This window comes from Oncorhynchus mykiss, chromosome 7 (genome assembly GCF_057628025.1).
Source record: "Oncorhynchus mykiss isolate SJ-2025 chromosome 7, ASM5762802v1, whole genome shotgun sequence".
Lineage (NCBI taxonomy): Eukaryota > Metazoa > Chordata > Actinopteri > Salmoniformes > Salmonidae > Oncorhynchus > Oncorhynchus mykiss.
This window is the reverse complement of record NC_143028.1, coordinates 53,439,819-53,454,676: the sequence shown is the minus strand read 5'-3', so window position 1 is coordinate 53,454,676 and position 14,858 is coordinate 53,439,819. Positions and strand designations below refer to the sequence as shown.

The 14,858-nt window shown below is 45.5% G+C and overlaps 1 protein-coding gene across 7 annotated transcripts in view; it reads right to left on the bottom strand.

Annotated features, from left to right (window-relative positions):
* Nucleotides 1-14,858, bottom strand: part of LOC110528095 (AMP deaminase 2) — a 56,051-nt gene that overhangs the window by 4,387 nt on the left and 36,806 nt on the right. For 2 of the 7 annotated variants that reach the window (XM_021609903.3, XM_036983643.2), the window contains exons 2-17: nucleotides 8,320-8,459; nucleotides 8,003-8,133; nucleotides 7,286-7,354; nucleotides 6,095-6,212; nucleotides 3,951-4,137; nucleotides 3,446-3,587; nucleotides 3,220-3,309; nucleotides 2,986-3,115; nucleotides 2,595-2,789; nucleotides 2,359-2,490; nucleotides 2,037-2,200; nucleotides 1,711-1,837; nucleotides 1,151-1,314; nucleotides 896-1,016; nucleotides 445-618; nucleotides 70-180 (exon numbers count right to left, since the gene is read on the bottom strand). In XM_021609903.3, the coding sequence (XP_021465578.3) occupies nucleotides 70-180; nucleotides 445-618; nucleotides 896-1,016; nucleotides 1,151-1,314; nucleotides 1,711-1,837; nucleotides 2,037-2,200; nucleotides 2,359-2,490; nucleotides 2,595-2,789; nucleotides 2,986-3,115; nucleotides 3,220-3,309; nucleotides 3,446-3,587; nucleotides 3,951-4,137; nucleotides 6,095-6,212; nucleotides 7,286-7,354; nucleotides 8,003-8,133; nucleotides 8,320-8,459 (2,195 nt within the window). Of the gene's footprint in view, nucleotides 1-69; nucleotides 181-444; nucleotides 619-895; nucleotides 1,017-1,150; nucleotides 1,315-1,710; nucleotides 1,838-2,036; nucleotides 2,201-2,358; nucleotides 2,491-2,594; nucleotides 2,790-2,985; nucleotides 3,116-3,219; nucleotides 3,310-3,445; nucleotides 3,588-3,950; nucleotides 4,138-6,094; nucleotides 6,213-7,285; nucleotides 7,355-8,002; nucleotides 8,134-8,319; nucleotides 8,460-13,975; nucleotides 14,399-14,858 lie in introns of those variants that run through there. The other 5 variants (XM_090241323.1, XM_036983644.2, XM_021609905.3 and 2 more) reach the window with 4 other exon arrangements.

Below are 14,858 nucleotides of genomic sequence, written 5' to 3'. Positions count from 1 at the left end.
AAGGGAAGCTCAGAGACCAAAGAGGGCAAAAAGAGAGATAAGATAAGATAAGAGGAAGTGGATGGATACCTTGTGGGAGAAGCCGCTCATGAGGACACTGTTCCTGGCCAGCTCACACATGTCACAGGAGCTCAGCTTCCACACCTGTGTGGCGATGCTGTACTCCTCCATCAGGGGCTCCTGAGGTCAAACACAAACACAAAAGACAAAATAAGCATTAAGTGAATTATACTTATTGACTGTACTGACTCACCATTGCAGCTCCCATAGTTACATAGTTGTAGCATGGGTGGTTTTGCCTGTGTGTGTGTCTGTGTCTCTGTGTGTGTCTGTGTCTCCGTGTGTGTGTGTGTGTCTATGTCTCTGTGTCTCTGTGTGTGTCTATGTCTCTGTGTGTGTGTGTGTGTGTGTGTGTGTCTTGACAGAGCACCACTGTGCACTGACCTTGGTGAAGTGGAACTGTAGGGGGTCGTCAGTGGACAGAGAGACCATGAGGCCTCTGGCCAGATACTCAGGCAGGGGGTTGCGGTGGTAGCTGAGGAACAGGCTGTTGTTGCTCAGGGGGGACATGGCGATGCCAATCTGAGCCAGGTAGTAGAGATACTGCAGCACTGGGGCCTGGGGACAAGAGGAGGAAAAAGACAATTGTCTATCTTGTTGAATGCACAACTGCAGGAATTCAAGGGAACTGTTTGATTGTTCTCCTGAATTCTCTTAAATTAAAACTTAAGAAACCGGATGAACAAACTCCAAAAGCCAAAATTTAATTCAATAAATCAATCAAACCCAATCAAATCCTTCAGAGGTCACCTATGAACTGAACTCTATTTGTCAGTAGTGTTGTTGCCATAGTAGTGTGTTGTCACTATGGGAGACGGCATGTGTGCTGACTGACCTTCCTGAGCAGCAGCCCATGGGAGATGTTCTCTGACAGAATGAAACCAGACACCAGGTGGTGGACAGGCCCCGCCTCCCCGCAATGAGGGCGCAGCACAAGCGTGTGGAAACCACGCCTCCTGCACAATACAAACAAACATAAAGCCTATTCATAAACAATCCTTAAAAGGTTTGGATGTGACATACATCCTTTCTGTTGTTAAAACATTGATCTAGCGGTCTGTGTGCGGAGGTTCGCTAAGCAGCCTGCTACCTGCGCAGATGGTTGAGCACGGTCATGTTGGCGTAGGTGTAGTAGAGGTAGTAGGAGTAGGGAGGGTTGTCCTCCTCTGTCCAGTCGGCTGGCAGGGGGCTGTCCATGTTGAAGATGTGGTGCTCCGGCTTGGACTCGTCATCCACGCTGTCAAAGCCCACCACCTAACAACACACCGATAAGTTCCTTTAAAACAGTGCCTGAAGTGTATGAAGGAGGTAGGGCCCTGAAAATGGCATCTGAAGTGTCTGTTTGAGGATATGTTGGGGTGTGTGTGGACTGCTGGGCAAGTGCCTAGTGCTGGGCTAGTGTTGGGCTAGTGTTGGGCTAGTGCCTAGTGCTTGGCTAGCGCTGGGCTAGTGCCTAGTGCTGGGCTAGTGCCTAGTGCTTGGCTAGTGCTGGGCTAGTGCCTAGTGCTGGGCTAGTGCTGGGCTAGTGCCTAGTGCTGGGCTAGTGCTGGGCTAGTGCCTAGTGCTGGGCTAGTGCTGGGCTAGTGCCTAGTGCTGGGCTAGTGCTGGGCTAGTGCTGGGCTAGTGCCTAGTGCTGGGCTAGTGCCTCACGTGCTGCAGGAAGAGGTGCAGCTCAGGGTGGCTGCGGGGGTTGATGGTGACCTCAAACAGAGGCATAAAGATGTTCTCCATCATCTCCTGGAAGTTAGCCAGCTGCTTCTTGGTTCGGTACACATCACTGCAGTCAGAGGAGGGTTAACGTCACTCGCACAGAATATGGAAGACTCACATTCACGCATAGTCCTCATTTACAGATTCATAACCTTCATTCATAATACTTGACACAAATAGGAGAGGTTTACATCCAGGCAAGCTGACTAAAGGTGGATGTGGGTAACTGCTTTGTTGATGCTGTATTAGGTACAGACACTACTTACAAGAGGCGGGGCACTTGGATGAGCCAGCGCACGTTGTCAGAGTAGACTTGGTGTTTGACGGCCCACTGGGCCAGCTTGTCCCACTCGTCCCGGGAGCGGCCGTAGATGGACAGACGCAGCTCCACGTTCTGGTACTTACTCTCCTCTAGGTCAGCCATCACCTCCTGATGGAACATCAACAATATCAATATATTAATATCATTCTATTCAATCGTACATATTTAAAACTTAATATGAATATACATTACTATGTGGGGTGAACTAACACATACACACAACTGCTTCTTTGGCTGATTTAAGGTAACATGGGCTGGTTTCAGACCTTGATCATGTGGCCAAAGTATTTGCCCTCGATGTGGTTGTCTGTCTTGATGAAGATCTCTCTCAGGATGGATTCTCCGATGGGGTTGTATTTGGCGTTGAACTTGTCGAAGCGATGGAACGTGTTGCGGTCCTGAGAACAGACAGGTGACACTACATCTACTGTTCCACTCGTCTTCCCCAATTCTCTTACCCATCCCTCTCTAACAATGTTCTTCTCCCCTCCCCTCTCCTCACCGCGTGCATGTCCAGTGTGTCCACACTCAGGTCGAAGGCGGTCAGGTTCATGTTCTCAAACACCTCCATGAGGGTCTGTCCCCGCCCGTGCTCCATGTGGACTATCTCCCCAGGGTACTTCTTCATGGCCCGCTTGATAAAGCGCAGAAGGTGCTTCTGGTTCATACAGGACGAAGCGTGGATGTGGGTGTCCACCTGGGGGCAGAGGGAGGGTCAGGGTCAGGGTCAGGGAGGCATTGAGGATGGTTAGCTCTGGTGTAAACTTCTAAATACATTTCTATCCAACATTGTGGGGGGACTAGCTGATGTGGAACACTATGCAGGCATTATAGACGTGTTGCAGATGCTGTGCTCCAGTGTTCCAGATGCTGTTGTGCTGGTGTTCCTTCACCTTGCGAATGTTGTAAAAGTCACGGTGAGGAACCTGCTTCTGGGCTGCCAACTCCTTCATCTCGTTCAGCAGAATGTGCATCTGGAACTTAGAGCTCAGGTACTGCAGCCGGCGGTAGCAGAACGACTTCCTGCACGCGCACAAACACGCGCACACATACTGACAGTTTATTTTACTGCAGAGCCAAGAGATGTGACTGATATGATTCTAAAGCGAAGACCCAGTAACACTCACACTGGTCCGTTGATGATGAGAGCCATCATGACATTCATGTCAGCGATGTACTCCTTCAGGTCTGGGTAGGGCAGGTCCAACTCTGTACTCCTGGAAATGATGGACAATCAGTTATCCACTCTCTCTTCCACAAACATACAGACCTAGACTACAGACCCAGATTAGCCCATCACACACACAACTAGAAACTAACTAAAAACAAGCAGACTCAAACAAACACACTCACTTCTCCATGGGGCTCTTCTTGGTGTAGACATGCATGACCCCATCCACCATCTTACAGCTGTACCCTGTGTCTGCAGGCATGTTCTTGGTGACCTGGTTTTCATAGGGGTGAGTCTCTGAGACAGGGGGGTGGACTGGAGCATCTGTGGGAGACAGTAGGGAAGGGAGAAACGTTGACCATACTATAATACCTCAATGATTCATATTACAACATTTTCATTCACAATCGCACAAAGTAACTCAATTGCTAAAGGAGATTGGGACAGAAACACTATAACTATGCCTGTGTGTCTCAGTTAGTGTCATACCCAATGTGTCAGGTGCGTGTGTTAGTGTGTGTGTCATACCCAACGTGTCAGGTGTGTGTGTGTCATACCCAACGTGCCAGGTGTGTGTGTGTGTCTTACCCAACGTGTCAGGTGTGTGTGAGTCATACCCAACGTGTCAGGTGTGTGTGAGTCATACCCAACGTGTCAGGTGTGTGTGTTAGTGTGTGTGTGTCATGCCTGCATCAACGGGGGTCTCAGGGATCTCCTCATAGATGCGTAGGTCCAGGGGTTTCTCTCCCAGCTCCCCCAGCTCACGGGCAGTGGTCTTACAGAAGTTCTGCATGGACAGAGCGATGTACTTCTCCCTGATGAACAGGGCCTTCACCACACACTTAGCTGCATCCACCAGGTCTGTGAAGGGCACCTGGGCAAGGCAGACAGTCTACAGTGATTAGACATCCACACACTGCCAAGAGGCCATTGCAACGTGCCTGAGAGTGGATGAGTTGGTAACACTGTAGCCCACCTGCTGTCTCCAAACCGAAGAACAGGGATCACTACCCAGACCAGGCTCTCCTCCCTACTCTGACTCCCCTGTATATCCAACTGTCGAAAGAATTACAAGTCGAAGTCATGTCCATTCCTAGCCCACTCCTCTTTTACTTCAATAGGTTTGTTGACTGAATTGGTTTGACTTCGATAGTGAGCATGCGGCACACTGAAAGATCAACCAAGCGGTACCGGAGCGCCAAGTCTAGGTCCAACAGGCTTCTTAACAGCTTCCGAACAGCTAATCAAAGTCACTTTACCACTATAGTCACTTTACCTCTACCTACATGTACATATTACCTTGACTAACTGGTGTCCCTGCACATTGACTCTGTACAGGTCATCAAGGACAACAACCACCCGAGCCACTGCCTGTTCACCCCGCTATCATCCAGAAGGCGAGGTCAGTACAGGTGCATCAAAGCAGGGACCGAGAGACTGAAAAACAGCTTCTATCTCAAGACCATCAGACTGTTAAACAGCCATCACTAACATTGAGTGGCTGCTGCCAATATACTGACTCAACTCCAGCCACTTTAATAATGGAAAAATGTATGGAAAAATGTATCACTAGCCAATTTAAACAATGCCACTTAATATAATGTTTACATACCCTACATTACTCATCTCATATGTATATACTGTACTCTATACCATCTACTGCATCTTGCCATCTTTATGTAATACATGTATCACTAGCCACTTTAAACAATTCCACTTTTATATGTTTACATACCCTACATTACTCATCTCATATGTATATACTGTACTCGATACCATCTACTGCATCTTGCCATCTTTATGTAATACATGTATCACTAGCCACTTTAAACAATTCCACTTTTATATGTTTACATACCCTACATTACTCATCTCATGTGTACATACGGTACTCTATACCATCTACCCTATGCCATTCTGTACCATCACTCATTCATATATTTTTATGTACATATTTTATGTACATACACTTGTGTGTATAAGGTATTTGTTATGAAATTGTTAAGTTAGATTACTCGTTGGTTATTACTGCATTGTCGGAACTAGAAGCACAAGCATTTCGCTACACTCACATTAACATCTGCTAACCATGTGTATGTGACCAATAAAATGTGATTTGATTTGATTACCCCCTGTATATAGCCTCGCTATTGTTATTTTACTGCTAGAAATGTCATTATTTTTGAAAGAAAAGCTAATTGTTTGTCCATTAAAATAACATCAACTAGATCAGAAATACAGTGTAGACATTGTTAATGTTGTAAATGACTATTGGCCCGTTTTATTGCTTCTATAAATCAGAACAACAGTTTTCAGCTGTGCTAACAGAATTGCAAAAGGGTTTTCTAATGATCAATTAGCCCTTTAAAATGATAAACTTGGATTAGCTAACACAACGTGCCATTGGAACACAGGAGTGATGGTTTTTGATAATGGACCTCTGTACGCCTATGTAGATACTCCATTAAAATCTGCCGTTTCCAGCTACAATAGTCATTTACAACATCAACAATGTCTACACTGTATTTCTGATCAATTTGATGTTATTTATTGGACAAAAAATATGCTTTTCTTTCAAAAACAAGGACATTTCTAAATGACCCCAAACTTGAACGGTATATATATATTTATATTATCTTTTTTACTTCAGTTTATTTGAGTAAACACTTAAAGCTGCATTGTTGGTTAAGGGCTTGTAAGTAAGCATAAGGTCTACACCTCTTATTTTCGGCGCATGTGACAAATAACATTTGATTGATTTGATAAAACACAGATCAGGATGGACTGTGATTGGATTTATTCAATCAAGTTGTTTAGTCAGTGGCTCTCACCCCACACTTCTCCTCCCCTGATATTGACACACGCTGGTACTCTCGCTCCATCGGTAATACTCTCTCCTTCATCCAGCCATCATCGGTCCTGTCCACACCACCCTCCTGATTCATCAACCTAGAGAGAGAAGGGAGAGGTAGAGGAGGGTAGGAGAGAGCACGGGTATAATAGTTCTGCTATGAAAACACATTCATCAATACTTTATTGGTAAAGTACACTTTGAAGAAGGTTAAGTTGGAAATGTGTCAGAACAGAAGGTAGTCTTTGTCTCTCTGGGAATTGGGCCTCAGCTGTTGCATATCTGCATTAAAACTGAAGGACTATTTACGTGATGAATACAAAGAGACATCTACAGAGGTTTGTTAATAAGATGAATATCAAAGCGTTTTGCTGATGTAGTGGAAACCATGGTGATAAGCGTCTTGGAGATAGGCGCCAATTAGGCCAGTGAAAGGTTGCACCTGGGCCCGACACTGGTGGCCTTGTACCCCAAAGATGGAACGAGCTTCCCCCCAACGCTAGGATAGCAGAGTCCCTGCTCATCTTCCCAAAACCTCTGAAACACTACCTCTTCAAAGAGTATATTAAATAAGACATCTCAGTCTCTCTCTCCCCCCCCCCCCCCCCCCCATTAAAAAAAACAACAACTTGGCACTCTTCTGTTCCTACTAGCACCGACTTTGATAATAACCTCTGTGTTGAGGAAAAGTGTACTTACTACGACTGTGGTATGTGGTTGTCTCACCAAACCTTCTTAAATTGAATACACCAACTGTAAGATTCTCTGGATAAGAACGTCTGCTAAATGACTCAAATGGAAATGCATTAACAGCCTGGCACTTCAGAGGCCCCCCCTAAACATCAACAACTCACCACCTTGCTTAGTTAAATAAAGGTTAAATAAAAATCAATAAATAAAAATCACCTGTGGTAATATATACACCTCACATCACCAGGGAACAGGGAACTCATATGGTATTTAGTTAATGGAGTTGGAATGGAGTTGGACTGGAACATTCTCAATATATGACAATATTACACATTTAAAATCAAACTCTTCTGCAACTGAGTACCAAGGATTGTACATACGGTGTGCAGATGTAGGTAAAAACATGACTTTGTGCAGTAGCAAGATTGTTAGAAAAAGGCAAAAGACAGAGAGAGAGAGACTGAAAGGACAGCTCACTCACTCCAGGTCGGCATCACTGTCGATTTTCATGAACTCCTGCTTGGCGCGGAGCAGGATCTCTGGCTCAAGCCTGGCGGGGCATAGTGCGGAGCGTGGCGAGGCGAGGTCAGAAGGCAGGGGGGCACCATGGGTACGGGTGAGGCAAAGCAAAAGGAAAGAGAAAGGGCCACACAAGCACACAGAAACACAAGCACATGTGCACACAGAAACACAGAAAGAGGATGCAAATACAGGTACACAAACAAAACACACAAAAGAGCCATAGAAACGCACATGACACACAAATGGGACCAGAGTGTGAAGAGTGATCAGGTGGGATGAGACAAACAGAGTAATATGATCAGTTAGCAGTGCTACGTATACCTTGATTGGTCACATGACCCTGCTGCATTGAGTGGAGCAAGGATTCCTTAGTGTGTCAGATTCACCCCCTGAGATTGGCTTAGTGAAACCGGCCATCACCACCCCAGCAACACAGACAGAACTCCCTCCCCCTCCCTTTCCTGTGGGTGGAACAGACTGGAACACTAGGATGTGAATGCTACGGACTGATTCAATTAGCTGTTTGCTTATGTTAGTTTGCTGGTAGCTTGCAACCAACACGATGGAAGCTGTTGAGCGTGTATGAGTTCCTGTGGGTAGAGGTGGGTTGTTTGGGTGTGTATGTGGGAGCTGTGTTGGTGTGTATGTGTGTGTGCGTGTCTGCTGCATCTCTCACTTGATGTCCTGGCTGATCTGCCTCTCCAGGCGTTGGCGTCTCTCCTCCAGCTGCTCGATGGGGCTGTCCTCAGGGAACTCATAAGGAGCGGTGCGCATCTCACTCTCCGTCAGGCTGCGAGTGAACAGCTCCTGAGAGATACACCATCAAATTAACATTAGAACACACATTACACGCACAGGAAGAGTTAAAGAATCATTACAATACACTAACGTCCATAAACAATATGAGCATTTAACACACACAAACATCTAAAAACACACGCAGTCGCACACAAACACTAGGGTAGTGATAACACTGTGTCCCTGTGATCTCACCTCTGCAATCTCCTTGTACTTTCCGTCCATGGATGTACGCAGGTCGATGGGGAAGTGTTTGAGTGGGTTAGTGACGGGCGTCCCAGGGAGGGAGCGCTGAGGCTTCAGGGTCTTGGCCTGCTCTGCTACACCACGCAGATCTAGAGAGGGAGGGTGATGGAGAGACAAAGGGAGGGAGAGAAAGAGACAGAGAGAGCGTTAAACAACAAATAACAAACATTACAAAAAAGACAAAGAAAATAAAAAAGTTTAAAAACTGGGAGGGAGAGAGAGTGAGTTGCACGGATTTGCTATATTCAGAGCAAACATTAAAACACATATTTTCACAGCCAGAACTCTTGCATCACCAGCTACAAAATGGGCCTACACTAGTAGACTCCCCTCCGACCCTCAACTGCTCTCTCAGCAGCGGTGTTGTGGCTTCGTAACCAGCACAGAGGAGCCTCCCTACTGTACGACAGCGTCAGTGGTGTGTTAGTCTCTCCACAGCACTGCTGACTCTGAGCTGGGTACCTTCTCACTGCAGTGTGTGTCAGGCAGCAGCAGCAGGAGTCGTCGGAGTGATGTGTGTGTGTGGCAGCAGTCTCTGTAGTATACAGCCCACACTGGGAGCCATTCAGGTGGAGTGCTCATTAACAGAGATACATTTAGTCAGATGCCAGCCACCCGTTGCCATGGAGACCTGGCCTGCTGGTCAGAGAGAGGCGAGGCGAGGTGGGGGGGAGAACAATGACAGCACCTTCCCCTGAGACGGACAAAGCAGGGTGAGAAAGTACACACTACACAGACAGGCAGGCACAGGACAAAGACCCCATTGTGTCTGTCCCATAGAAAATACACACACAGAGAGCGAGAGAGAGCGATGGAGGCTTAATAACCAACAGATGAGGGATGAGCTCAAAAGCTACGTGGAAGTTTGCTAAACTGTGTGTGTTTTCCTGCACAGAGAATGCTATCGTAGCATACCCATAAGGCCTTTGGACTGGATGGGACCCCTGAGATGCAGAAGGTTCTATTTTATGACAGACGAGCCCTGTAGATTAGTGTGTGTGTGTGTGTCCAACAGCATGCTCTGATAGGCCTAATGGCTGTCTGGAAAATTGACCAGGGCCAAATCACCCAATGAAAGATGCCAGAGCAACTGGGACTCATCAAAACACATACAGACAGACAGACTATGGGCTCCATTACAATGACTGTCCATTCATTCAGCTGCAATGCCTTTAAAAAGTATTCACACCTCTTGACATTTTTCAGATTTTGTTGTGTTACAAAGTGGGATTAAAATGTATTGAATTGTCCTTTTTTTGTCAACAATATACACAATATACTCTGTACTATCAAAGTGGAAGAAAAAATCAAACATTAAAAATCCAATACAAAAATCAAATACTTTAATATATCTTGATTAGATAAGTCAATACATGTTTGAATCAACTTTGGTATCGATTACAGCTGAGTCTTTCTGGGTAAGTCCCTAAGAACTTAGCACACCTGGACTACAATATTTGCATTATTTTTTATTTTTTTAATTCTTCAAGCTCTGTCAAGTTGGTTGTTGAGCATTGCCAGACAGCCATTTTCAAGTCTTGCCATAGATTTGCAAGTTGAGTTAAGTCAAAACTGTAACTAGAGCACTTAGTGTCGTCTTGGTAAGCAACTGCAGTGTATATTTGGCCTTGTGTATTCATCTCCCAGTGTCTGCTGGAAAGTAGACTGAACCAAGTTTTCCACTAGGATTTTGCCTGTGTTGAGCTCTATTACGTTTCTTTTTACCCTAAATAACTCCCCAGTCCTTGCCGATGACAAGCATACCCATAACATGATGCAGCCACCACCATGCTTGAAAATATGAAGAGTGGTACTCAGTGATGTGTTGTGTTATGTTTGGGGAAAACGCTTTGTATTCAGGACAAAAAGTTCATTTCTTTGCCACATTTTTTGTAGTATTACTTTAGTGCCTTATTGCAAACATGATGCATGTTTTGGAATATTTGTATTCCTTATTCCACTGTCATTCAGATTAGTATTACTGGGAGGCTAAAGCAACCCACTAACATCTAGAGCACCTGGAAGCATCCAACTGTGTTGCTAGACCACTGGGTTAAAGCAGCATATCCATGTCGGCAGGTTTAGACACGACTACAGTAGTTTATGGTGCTAGGCCTCCCCAGCACACATTAACACCCCTATATGAGATATAGTATTATATTTCCCGTTTATGGGACATTATTCAGTATTTCTTCAATGATATCAGCATTGGCAATCAAAGCACAGAGCAGGACACAGAGACAAGGACACATACTCCATTCTACCCTGCGCAGCCTCCACATAATCCTCCCCTCCCTCCACCACTTATGCCTCTTAATCCAGCACCCCCCAGACCCATTTAGCTCAGTGACATCAGGGAAGGGGGCAACAACACCACAGACATATCCTGCAGTAAACACTGCCAATAACTAACTCATACTAACAACACTAGGCAGGCTATATGACTGGGTGATGGGCTACTACAAAGTAATGGCGTAACAAAACTACTGCACACTGCAGACACAGTGGCCCAGAGGATTAGGATTTGCATTGTGTGACCCTGATTTAAAACATGAATCAAAACATGCAATCCAATACAGCAGCTTAAAGCCTAGTGGTTGTTTTAGATAAGGACAGAGGGGCTAGTTTTGAAGTGAAGAAGGAGCTATTAGTGATCATGGAAAGAGGACAAATAGACTACTGTGCTTCATGTAAACTAATATATAGTTCAAAGTACAGAAAGACAGTGATATGACAGTAAATACACATACCCTGATCATGTGCAGGGACAGATCTCTGAGCATTAGGCCTACATGGTACAGGGACATCATTAGTTAATTCATTCGCAACGCAAGAGGAAAGCTTTTGATGTTAGCGCGCACTGACGGAGCCCAGCGCCATGACAACTGATTGGTTTTGGAGAGTAACAATTAATAACAGTCTGAAAACCACAGAGGAGAAAATCCATCCATTCACAACCAATTGTTTTTGAATGAGGACCAAACGTGTGTGAGCGTATTTCCATTTTATGCAAACATTCCAGGGTAACACACTGCATTCATCCAGTTTTAAAAGAACCCAGACAGTGTTTGTTATTTTGGAGCACCTGTATAATCTACTTTCCTTGTGAATGTACCTTGGTACATCAGTACTCTGTACAGTTTGTGTGCCATCTAGCCTGTAGCACATTTCCAGTAAGATGCTGCTTGCGTGTTTTTTTTATTGTTTACAAAATATGTGTTTGTGTGTAGATGGGGGGGGGGGGGGGGGGGGTATGCTGTCCTAGGTCCTACTTACCACTAATCCTCATTGCAATGAAAGCCCAGCTCCTCAACACACAGCATGACAGTGCAGTCAGTCAGCTGAGCTCACCTCAGTTTTCCCCTCATCATCATCTCTCTAAGGCCTGAGCCTGCACCTCTCTCCTTCTCGTACCCTCCTGTCTCCTGCATTACACTGGACTGAGAGTCTTTATTTTTCAAACATTTATTTAACTAGGCAAGTCCGTTAAGAACAAATTCTTATTTACAATGACGGCCTACCAGGGAAAACTGTTCCCTGCCTTGTTCAGGGGCAGAACGACAAATGTTTACCTTATCAGCTCGGGGATTTGATCCAGCAACATTTTGATTACTGGCCCAACGCTCTAACCACTAGGCTACCTGCCGTGTGTGTGTCCCTGTCTGCTGTCCCAGTGTGTTTGTCCCTGGGATGGATCAGCGAGAGGCCAGGCCATCTCAGTAGATGACATCCTGACCTGTGCTAAGTGACAGATGACATCCTCACAGAGCGGTGACCTACATACGATAACAAGAGCTCTCAGGCAGTGGACACAGTGAGGAGACGATGCTGTGTGTGTGTGTGTGTGTGAGAAGTGTGTGGTGTGTGTGTTTAAGAAAGAGATGTGTCTATCCTGATTGTTTTCGTGAGAGACAGATTGTGTGTCTGACCATATCTGTGTGTGTGTGTGTGTGTGTGTATCATATGTTGTATTGTAGACTGTTTATGGCATCAGTGTGTGAGGCAGCTGTTGCTTCACAGCTCACTACACCTCCCTCGCTCTATTCCCTGAGAGGGCGACATACTCTGCAAATATTCCTTAGCAACCACAGATAAGAATAAAACTGTACTTTGAACCCCTTTTTGCCTCAATATATTGTCTCAAATGTAGCCTGAATTCCTCAAGTCTTCTTGCTACAGTATGGAATATTTTCTACAGAGCCTTCAAAATTAAATCAAATCTGATTTGTCCCATGTGCCGAATACAACAAGTGTAGACCTTACAGTGAAATGCTTACTTACAAGCCCTTAACCAACAATGCTTTAAGAAGTTAAGAAAAAAGTGTTATATAAAAAACTGAAAATAAAAGTTTAAAATAGTTCAACAGCAGCAGTAAAATAAGAGTAGCGAGGCTATATACAGGGGGTACTGGTACAGAGTCAATGTTCGTGGGCACCGGTTAGTCGAGGTAACTGAGGAAAGACCCTAAAGGCCGTTCAGGTGAAAAGGACCAGTGATGAATACCTGAGTGAGAGCTGCTATTGATCCTCTCACATTTCTGCACGCAATCAACATGCTGTCATGTCACACAAATGACACACGCAACAATAATGCATAATTATTCCCTCCCTCCATCTTTTTTTTTTTGCGGGGGTGACAGCAGGTCCCACTCCTTAGGTATTTTTACTTTATTGGATAGGATAGAGAGAGACAGTGTGCTGAAAAGGCATTGGACCGGATTCAAACCCATGCTAGCTTGGTACATGTGTTCTGGAGGCAGTGGCTTAGGCCACTAGCCCACCACAGGAATGCCTACTTCACCAAATGAAGTGGACAATTATAACTAGCAGGATTGTGGTAAACAAACATGAAATACTCTGTAGTTTATATTTCTAGCAATTCAAGTTTGGGACCACATTGCTAGAAATAGACTGTGGTATCACATACGCTGAACATTTTTAACTGTGCTGAATTGAGAACTTTTGAAAGGTCCTTTTATGGGTGGGGACAGAAGAAACTCCTACTTCAAATGTCACAGTACTCCACAATGACTATGATTTTAGACAAAAACTGACTGTAGGACACCGGCAGGTACTTTAACTCACAACATGGATATCAGCGGTCATCACACACAGGCAATATGTTCTCTTAGAGATCTACCCCCTCACCCAAACACATGCAGCCCTTTGGCTGCACTCTGACACTGCAGTAAGTACACCCGAGATCGGTGAGACTAGCGATAGACCGGCCCGGCGGTACAACTGTGACGCAGCCTTCTCTATCTGCCCTCTCCTTCTCCTCCCAAAGGATGCTTTCGTTCATCATCACGCCGCCCCACCCCCAGCCTCATCCCCCTCTCATCCCCGTTTCCATCCCTCTTTTAATTGCTGTCAGCAACAGCAGTTTCCTGCTGCATTGATTGATGGTGCCTGTGTTGGTCAGTGTGTGTTGTGTGTGCAATGTGCATGTGTACATCCCGCTCCTGTCTCAGAAGTAGCAGAGCAGGGTACAATACAGAAGTGGTCTCCACCACACAACTAGCGTTCTAACAACAAGGCTATATTATCCCCGAAGGAGAAGATAACTGGCTACATCACTGTCATTCCAGTTACAGTGTTACAGTACCTCACGGTCGTGGTGGCGGTGGGCTTGTGAGGGCTCCTGTGGGATGCTGGGACATGTCACCAGGCCCGGGACAGGACGGCTGCTGCTCCCTCCCCCACAGACACAGCGGACGGACGTGGAAAGAGTGATGACAAAGAGAGAGAGGGAGAGAGACAGAGTATGCTCTCACCCTCACATTCAGCAGCAGCAGTGGGATACACTGTCTTCTCTCTCCGTCTCTCTGATTCTCTGTTATCACTGTCTCTTTAGTTTTCCCACTCAGTCCCGTTTTGCACTGAGTCTGTTTTCCTCTGCTTCCCCCCTTCTCTCTGCCTCTGTGCCTGTGCTGCTTCCTGGATTAGGCCGGTTTTCTGTACACATAACAATCCCTTTAAATCCCTATGACTGGTCTGGAGTGTACCACGTGGTGCTAAGGGGTGTGAGGCGGGCTGTACCACTTCATATGCTGTAGAATGGAGGAGGCTGGGTTTCTCTCAGCACTCCCCCTCCACTGTCTCCATCTCTCTCCCCCTCCCCCTCACAGTATTACTGCATGCTGTGTGTGTGTTAATGTGTGATGTAGCTTAAATTATATGAAAGTGGTTTGTTTCTTTGTGTTCTTTAAAAATCATGAGTATTTCATTTAGTCTGCATTAATAGAAAGTCGCCTATAGTGCCTGAAGATACACATAGTTTATACTGTTATTGTTCGTTTTAATGCGTGTTTGTTTTTCGCAAACGTGAACAGTGAACACCTTTGAGCATTTAGCCTACTCCACAAAGTGTAGACTAATGCAGTTCTATGATGTAATGGGAGTGAGTACACTACATTAGCATGTGTGAATTAGTATCATATAGTCCTCCCTGACAGCAGACAACTCTCTGCTCTAATGCAGCATGTAAG